Source organism: Danio rerio, chromosome 2 (genome assembly GCF_049306965.1).
Source record: "Danio rerio strain Tuebingen ecotype United States chromosome 2, GRCz12tu, whole genome shotgun sequence".
Classification (NCBI taxonomy): domain Eukaryota; kingdom Metazoa; phylum Chordata; class Actinopteri; order Cypriniformes; family Danionidae; genus Danio; species Danio rerio.
Window position 1 is genome coordinate 45,195,001 of NC_133177.1, and position 9,703 is coordinate 45,204,703.

Consider the following 9,703-nt stretch of genomic DNA (forward strand, 5'->3'; position numbering starts at 1 on the left):
CATTTAAAAAATTATACGAAGAATAGACTTTGGTCTATTGGTGTGTGTGTGCGCCATTGCATGCAAGTTTTCTGTATTTATAAACACCTCAGAGGATATTGGGGGTCGCGAGTCACTGGCATTGTTATTTTAGGGGTCGCGTGCTAAAAAGTTTGGGAACCCCTGGTCTAAGGAATAAAATGTTTAATCTTAAATCGCAAGAAAAAAAAATTGGAATTAAAAGCGTAAATGATATACACTCTTAAAATGAAAAGTTCTTTATTGGTTTTGATGGTTTTACACAGAACATTTAACATACTTGGAACCTTTTCATTCCACAAAAGGTTGTTTTTATGACACTGTTCTTCACAGTAGTAGTAGTATGGTTACTCAAAAAGCTTACTCAAAAAGCTTTTAAAATAAAGGTTTTTCTATGGCATCACATAAAAAACCCCTTTTTCTTTTTTCTGGTTCATTAATTTATAAGAGTGTGCACAGTTGCACTTTGTTTTAAACATTTGTACACACGCAAGTTTAGAAAATTGAATGTCATTGCACGGACACCACACACAAACCCATGAAGATGCACAGATTTGAACTGAAGTTTGTTCATGTTATGTGTTCACCATTAATTGCAATCGTGTTTATTCAGTATTTTTAAAGGGCACCTATGTTGAAATCATCTTTTTTAAGCTGTTTGGACAGAACAGTGTGTAGGTATAGTGTGTCCCGTCATATTGGGGTGATGTAAAGATAATAAGTCTCTTTTTTTTATTTCCTGATGTTAGAATAGGATCCAAATCCCTCCCATTTTGAGGCCTATTGCAACTTGACGTAGGAGTGCGGTTTCCCCGCCCACCGAATTGATTGACAGCCACGTATTTACATGTCTCCGTAGTAACGCGTATAATCATATCAACAAGACAGGACGTGCACAAAGCAACTAGGATTAAAAGATCTGTTTAGCTCTCTGTGATCATCAAACATCATCAAATATGATTAAGAATGAGTTTTACAAGTTTAAAACGTTTTTAAAACAGTGCATGTTTGTAATAAAGATAGTAAAATTGCTACGTAATTCATCACCACAGCCGCATAGCTTACAATTATGAAAGAAGACGCTTCAATTCCAGTTTGTGAACTTAAATCAGGTTTATTTTGTACATTAACATAACGATGTTTATACAGCAGTGGATATTTACGTATACCCTGTCACATTTGCTATGCAAAAACAGTGCAAAGCTAACGTGTGTGTGTGCGTGTGACTTTATAACGACATTGTGTGTGACTCATCACTTCAGAAAGGCTTGAATTATCTTCGCAACAAATACATCAAATATTTATTGTGAAAGTTCTTACTGTAGTAAGGGAGATCTGCTTCATTCTTCTCTGTCACTGAGCTGTTTGTCTACATGAGGGGTATAGCTGTGACAAACATGTGGGGACGGTGGGTGAGAAGAACCAGCTCATTAGCATTAAAGGCACAGGCAACAAAAACAGCTACAATGTTAAAACTCACGTTTCCCAGATTTAAAAAGGTATAATAAAAAATCTGATGGGTATTTTGAGCTGAAACTTTACAGATTTAAATTCTGGAGACACATAAGATAATAAATCATGAACAAATTGTTAAAATCGGTGCCCTTAAAACCTTAAATCAGACATGATGATTTACATGTTTGTCCTTTCTTTCTCAGATGCTGAATCTGCATCAGGAGATACAGGTGTGCCCTAAAGCTCCTTTCCACCCTACAATAAAATAATTTAAATAACATACACATGATAAAAGTTTGATTGTGACTTTAAAGGGATAGCTAGGGTGATACAAAATGAAGATTCCAAACCTTTATGAGTTTCTTTATTCTGTTGAACATGAAAGAAGGTATTTTGAAGAAAGTGGAAAACCTGTAATCACTGAAATACATAGTAGAGAAAACAAATTCTGTGGAATCAATGGTTTCAGGTTTCCAGCTCCTTTGTGTTCAACAGAAGAATAAAAGTCAAACAGCTTTGAAACAAGTAAAAGGTGCAAGTAAATTATGACTTTTTTCGGTTGAACTACCCCTGTAAGGACGCAATAGCAAATTTTCGAAGCAATATTATATTTTGTATCAACTATGTGTGTCTGTTTGTGTGTAGATCTGGAGAGCTCAGGCCTGGAGCCCAGCACATACTCCAGGTGTTCCAGCTGCAGGTTTGGGGCAGAGTGTGATGAAGACTCTGAAGGCATTTGGTGGGTCGATGTTTGCTTGTGTGTGTTTCTGTACGACAGAGCAAGGGTTGGTAATATGTTTGTCAGGCAAACTCTTAAATGAATTATTGGCATATCTATGTAAATTTGTATGTTTGTATGTATCCACCTTACACTGTAAAAAATGCTGGGTTCCACGCAATCAATCAGTGTTGGGACAACATGAAGGAATTAAGTTATTTAATTAAAATTACAGATTTAAGTGGATTGAACACTTGAGTGAACACTTTTACTATTAGTAATCATTTTTTAAAAAGTTAAGTGTATAAAAGTGTAGTAAATAATTATGCTACACAGGTATAATAAATGTATTTACTCTGTCATTTTCATACCTTAAAATCCTAAAATCTAATTATGTGAAGCTTCTGTAATATATTGCTGTTACTGCAAATTACAATTGTCTTGTTTCACAATACAACTAAAAAATCATAATATGACATGTATTACAAAGCTAGTGCTAAAATTCATCTTTATATCCTTCATTTCCAACCAATTGTATCTGTAAATTATGCATGTTTTCAGTTTTACTTCAATTGCTTTGATTTACTATTATTGTACGACTCTGTGTGACAGATCAGGGGTTTGTAAAATGTTTGTCAGCCAAACCCTTAAATGAACGAACAGACGAACAGGCAATAGCATAAAATATTTATTATAAGGTTTAAGTTAATATTTTAATTATAAATGATAAAGGACACATCCACAGTACCACTTTTACTATTAGTAGTAGTTAAATATAATAAAAAAATTAAAATTTGGTTGTAAAAATCTAAATAATTGTACACTGCTCAGGTATAATACATTTATTTAATTATTCATTTTTATACATTAACATCCTAAAATCGAATTATTGATTACTAATTATTGATTATCTAATTACTGCAAATTGTAATATACAGTTTTTAAAAACTCCTAATAAGTAATGTATTACAAAGCTACAGTGCTAAAATTCATCTTTAAATTCTTCATTTTCAAGTATTTGAATCTGGAAATTATGCAAATGTTTTCGGTTTTACTTCAATAAATTTTACATCACCTTATTTTATTTAAATTCTCACATCTTAATCGTTTATTAGCTTTTCATCTCACAAATCTCCATTTGAGGCAATCGTATCAGTAATATTTATCTGCTCTTCAAGGTGTGTGTGTAATATAGACTGCGGTGGCTACAATCTGAACCCAGTGTGTGGATCAGATGGACAGTCTTACAGTAATCCATGTCAGGTCAGAGAAGCTTCCTGCCTGAAACAAGCTCAGATTAATGTCCGACACCTTGGACAGTGTTCAGGTAAACACAAATCCCGCATTAGACGAATCTTCACAATGCTAAATGGAAATGCGGCATTATTCTGTGTTTGATTCATCCTATAGGTTCAGCTGTGCTAGTGGGCGGAGCTAATGTTGGCAGAGCGATGCCATGTCCTGAAATCAACAGCAGCTCATGTGTACATGGAACCTGTGAGATGAAAAATGATCTGGCAACATGCAGGTAGAACCAAACATACGCACAATACACACTTGTAAATTAGATGTCAAAATGATTAGCCCTCCTGTGAATTTCAATTTCAAGTATTTCCCAAATAATGTTTATCAAAGCAAGACATTTTTTTAAGTATTTCCTATAATATTTTTTCTTCTTGAAAAAGTCTGATTTGTTTTATTTCAGTATATATATAGTATAATATAGTATAATAGTATAATGTATTTTCATTAAAAATAAAAGCAGCTTTTAGTTTTTTAAAAACCGCTTAAGGTCAATATTTTTAGCCCCCTTAGTTTTTGATTGTCTACAGAGCATTATTATACAATGACTTGCCTAATTAACCTAGTTAAGTCTCTAAATGTCACTTTAAGCTGAATACTAGTATCTTGAAAATATCTAATAAAACATTATTTACTGTCATCATGGCAAAGATAAAATAAATCAGTTTTTAGAAATGAGTTATTAAAACTATTATGTTTAGAAATGAGTTGAAAAAATCTTGGCTGATACTTTAATGACTAATAATTCAGAAGGGCTAATAATTCTGACTTCAGTTGTTTGGGTTTGATGCGTTTTGGTCTTGTCATTTAGGTGTAATTTGGGGTTTTCTGGCAAGCACTGTGAGCTAAGAGACTTCAGTGAGTTATATGTGGTGCCCAATGGACAGAAGCTTCAGTACATCCTGATTGCTGCGATCATTGCCGCTGTACAGATCAGCATCATCATCGCTATCATAATATGCATCACAAGGTAAAACTTATCACATGAACGTGCACAGTGTTGGGGGCAGTTACTTTTGAAAGTAATGCATTACAATATTGAGTTACTCCACAAAAAAGTAACTAGTAACTTGTGGTACTTTTGAGTTACTTTTTCTGACCTGGCTGAGGATCTCTTTTAGAACTTGCAGGATTTTTTTCTTCTTCTATTTTTTATTTATTAAAGAAGCTCTGTTATTAATAATGCATTCCATAACTTTTGTTTACCTTAAAAACACATCAAAAAATAATAATGGAGGATAATGTTATTTTCTAAGCACTTCTGGCCCTCAATCTATATGCCTTATACAGATTAATGAAAGTGTAAAGCAATGTGTTTACTACTTTTGTACTTTTTGTCTCATTAGTGATGTAAAATCACTGTTCATTGAGACTATAATCCCCTTTTCCCTTTCTTTGATTCGTTCAGAATACTTCCATCACAGAAATGTAAGCCTTTGCTATCTTGGTTTCTGTCTGTTCCTGCATTTTCTCATTGCGTGCAGGATTTAATGTGACTACGATCTTTTAATTCAGCTATATATCTTATATAAGGTAATTTATTAAACTAAAAAGTATTGATACTTTAATTTTTATACTTTACTCATTACTTAGAACATTTATATTATTACGTAACTCGTGTTACTTGTAATGCGTTACCCCCAACACTGCACATGAGCATGCACTAAAATAATGCTAACAATGAAACATGCACAGATATCACGCACTCACCAAATCTACAAACTGTTGCCTTTTAGGATTCATCCAAAAAAGCCTCGAGCACGTCTTCAGAAACAGAATAAGGGACACTTTCCCAAAGATGGAGGACGCAGGATTGTATAACTAAAACCGAAACGCACAAAATATACACTAAACATACACATTCCTCCACGCACACATACATCACAAACACACATTCCCAGTAGCTTATTTTTTCAATTTCAATGTTTTACTTTACTATGATCTTCTATGGGAAGCTGCTTTGATGCAATATACATTGTAAAAGCGCTATAGAAATAAGGGTGAATTGAATTGAAATTTTGAAAAGTTCTTTAGAGTTTTATATGTCAATATTATAGTATTTCAGTGGCCTTATTCCACCCTATTTATTGCTTTTTAATTTATTATTGCTTTTGTTCATCTTTTCTCCTCATTTTTTAATTAGTCTGAATGCAGTAAATCCACATGGTCAAATGTTTACATTAAGTAGAACAGTATCTTCTGAAAAAATATATATGAGTGATGTCTGGTATGTAAAACATGCTGGCAAGATGCTAGGGTGTTTATATACATACATTTATGTTTTTCTCACTTTGGCCATTAAGAAACGGTCCAGATCTCCTTCACAACATAGAGACAAAATATGAGAGGCAAATATGTCCAGAAAACCTTTGCAACAGCCACATAGTCATAATATCTTGACACCTAGCTATAACACGCATCAAATGAAATTAAATGATCTTAAAAGCAAAGAAATAAGAAGTCCAAGAGTCAGTGTACTGATCTACTATTTACTATTTTCTTCATCTGGAACTGAATTTCTAGTTTTCAAGCTTTGAAAAACTCAGGTCAGATGTTTAGGAGGTTTTATCTATTCTAACTGATCAGACTTGTGGTTTTCATAAAAACAGACAATCAAAACTAACAGTTTCAATGAGGATATATATAACTTTTAAACATCTCAAAATGTTAAATCAACATATGCCAAGTTCAAAAGCTAGCTAATATTCTAGAAACATGCTAGCAACATGCTAATTCATGCTAACAATATGTTAAAATGATGTAAGGGATGCTTAACATATTTAATCATGCTAGCAAAAGATGCCTATTCTTTTATTCTTTCTTTCTCAAAACTCTTTTAAACATTCAGGTAAGGCTCTCCAACACCACTAAATCACGTTAGCAATATGTTAAAACTTCCTACAATCCTATAGCTGTGTATTAAACATTCCAATTTATGGCGGCACATGTTTTTAGCATTTAGAAAAACACGAACAACACGCTAATCGAGGCTAGCATTCTGCTTAAATTTTGTAAACATGCTAACAATGTGTTAATTCATGCAATGCTTTACCACATGCAAGAAATATTTTTTTCTTCACTCAAACTTGTAGCTTCTAAAGCTATTTCCAAAAAATCAGGCTTCCCAAGCCAACATAAACTCTACTATAGTTGTTTTTACTGTCCAAAGTTTGTTATGGTTGTGTTCCCGTACAAGTCATTACAGCGCGAAAATGACATTGAGTAACACTGTGTAACACACTTACAATTGTGAACCCTAGGGGTGAAAGGTCAGAGAGTGTTTGTAAAGCCTATTCCTGCCAGAATGTTGTTATATATCTGCTTTAACTTATATCCATCTTATTTTGAAAATAAGATGGAATTATGGCCATTTTACCTCATTTTTACCTGACTGTGTAAGGCTTCTGCCGTCAGAAGGTTAAATTTATTTTAACTGTACAAAAACAATCCATTATGCTGCCATCACAATTATCACCATAAACACATTACTTTGTAGTGCAAACTGCACATTTTATCATTCCAATTGTTTTTATACAGCAGCTACAGTTAGGGATGTCCCGATCAGGGTTTTTTTTGCCCTCGAGTCAGAGTCATTTGATTTTGAGTATCTACCGATACCGAAACGCGATACAATTTTTCTATGATACATTAAAAAAATAATAAAGAAGTTTACATATCTCACAGTTTGCTACGGCAATGCTGTCATCATCAACTTTATAATAACTCCATACTCGCGCTTTCCGCTTCAAGCTGCTTCCATGTTCCACTTTTCCCAGTGACTCTGCAACAAAGTGATGTCATGCCCCACACATTGCTGTTTCTGTGTGAAGTCAAGAAAGAGGTCTAACGCACAACTAACTGTTAAAAAATGAGTATATATATATATATATATATATATATATATATATATATATATATATATATACAAAACCTGTAAAATCACATGTACATAAATATTTACAGCCTTTGCTCAATACTTAGTTGATGCACCTTTGGCAGCAATTACAGCCTCAAGTCTTTTTGAATATGATGCCTCAAGCTTGGCACACCTGTATTTGTGAATTTTTGCTCATTCTTCTTTGCAGTACCTCTCAATCTCTATCAGGTTGAATGGGAAAAGACGGTGTACAGCCATTTTCAGATCTCTCCAGAGATGTTCAATAGGATTTACATCTGGGCTCTGGCTGAGCCACTCAAGGACATTCACAGAGTTGTTGTAAAACCACTACACTGATATGTTGGCGGTGTGCTTTGGGTCATTGTCCTGCTGGAAGATGAACCGTCGCCCCAGTCTGAGGTCAAGAGCACTCTGAAGCAAGTTTTCATTCAGGATGTATGTACATTGCTGCATTCATCTTTCCCTCTATCCTGACTAGTCCTCCAGTTCCTGCTGCTGATAAAACATCCCCACAGCATAATGCTGCCACCACCATGCTTCACTGTAGGGATGGTATTAGCCTGGTGATAAACGGCGCCTGGTTTTCTCCAAACGTAACGCCTGGCATTCACTCCAAAGAGTTATATTTTAGTCTCATCAGACCAGAGAATTTTGTTTCTTATGGTCTGAGAGTCCTTCAGATGCCTTCTGGCAAATTCCAGGCGGGGAGTTGCTTGCGCCTGGCCACTCTACCATACAGGCCTGACTAGTGGATTGCTGTACAGATGGTTGTCCTTCTGTAAGGTTCTCCTCTCTCCACAGAAGAACGCTGGAGTTCAGAGTAACCATCTGGTTAGTAATCACCGTCCTTACTACTCCTCCGATGAGTCAGCTTAGATGGCCGGCCAGCTCTAAGAAGAGTCCTGCCGGTTTCAAACATCTTACACGTATGGATGATGGAGGCCACTGTGTTTATTGGAACTTTCAGAGCAGCAGAAATGTTTCTGTAACCTTTCCCACCCTTGTGCCTCAAAACAATCCTGTCTTGGAGGTCTACAGACAATTCCTTTGTCTTCATGCTTGGTTTGTGCTTTGACATGCACTGTCAACCCTTGGACCTTACATAGACACGTGTATGCCTTTTTAAATCATGCAATCAACTGAATTTACTACAAGTAAACTCCAATTAAGCTGCTGAAACATCTCAAGAATGATCAGTGGAAACAGAATGTAGCTGAGCTCAATTTAGAGCTTCACGGCAAAGGTAAATACTGATGTACATGTGAATTTTTCAGCTTTTTTATTCTTAATAAATTTGCAACAATTTCAAAAAATCTTTTTTTTTTCACATTGTCATTATGGGGTATTGTGTGTAGATTTTTGAGAAAATGAATGGATTTAATCCATTTTGGAATAAGGCTGGAACATTTTGTAACAATTTGGAAATACTTTGGAATGCTTTCCGGATGCACTGTATTGAGTCCTAATCAGGAGGTAATGTCCGATTCCGATCGAGTATGAAACCGCATGATGGGGCCCGATTTTTGATCACATGATTGGATCTGGACATCCCTAGCTACAGTAATGCGTCACTTTGTCTCACATAGAAAAATCAATCAAATAAAACTGGGGAAAACTGTGAAATCTTTTAGCTTCTGAAACAGAGCCAAAAGAAGTTTATAACACAATTCACAACCCAAACCTCATTCAATTGAAATTCCTGTAAAGTAAGTCATGGTATGTGTATCTGTGTCAGTCTTAAATCAGTTTGTAAACTTGATGTTATGAGAAGTGCTGCATAATGTTGCATGTCAAATCTGTTTATAAAGTGAGTTTTAATGAAAAATGTATTCTCTAGTGTGTTTCTTTCCTCTGTGGCATTGAACTCAATATGTACCAGTGTATTTTTTTCAGCAGTTCCAAGTGCATGTTGGGAGATGCAGTTTTCACATGTCAGGTTGCCCGAAAGTGAGGTCAGAGGTCAAAACGCTGATGTGAAACACCTCCAAGGTCAGTTTACACTGTGTGTGTGTGTGTGTGTGTGTGTGTGTGTGTGTGTGTGTGTGTGTGTGTGTGTGTGTGTGTGTGTGTGTGTGACTATGTGTGTGTCCGCAGCTGTTGGCTTCAGTTGAGTTGACGGTATGCTGCAGGGGGCTAGATTTATAAAAGTAAGTCCACCTCACCACACAAACACACAAATTTGCGCTCTTCATCAATGCCACGGTCATTTTAGATATTTCAGAGACACACAGTATGCATATGCACAAGCCACTAGAACACATGCACACCATGCAGCAGCGTATGAATTAAAGGGGCTTTCCAACACTTCTGTG

The 9,703-nt window shown here is 35.3% G+C and overlaps 1 protein-coding gene across 3 annotated transcripts in view; it reads left to right on the forward strand.

Moving 5' to 3' along the window:
• tmeff1a (transmembrane protein with EGF-like and two follistatin-like domains 1a) overlaps positions 1–9,216 on the forward strand; it is a 15,630-nt gene extending 6,414 nt beyond the window's left edge. For 2 of the 3 annotated variants that reach the window (XM_073928947.1, XM_693888.10), the window contains exons 5-10: positions 1,677–1,703; positions 2,119–2,212; positions 3,370–3,518; positions 3,602–3,719; positions 4,305–4,463; positions 5,230–9,216. In XM_073928947.1, the coding sequence (XP_073785048.1) occupies positions 1,677–1,703; positions 2,119–2,212; positions 3,370–3,518; positions 3,602–3,719; positions 4,305–4,463; positions 5,230–5,314 (632 nt within the window). In that variant the 3' untranslated portion in view covers positions 5,315–9,216. The remainder of the gene's footprint in view (positions 1–1,676; positions 1,704–2,118; positions 2,213–3,369; positions 3,519–3,601; positions 3,720–4,304; positions 4,464–5,229) is intronic. The other variant, XM_009298730.5, reaches the window with a different exon arrangement.
• Positions 9,217–9,703: the final 487 nt, after the last annotated feature.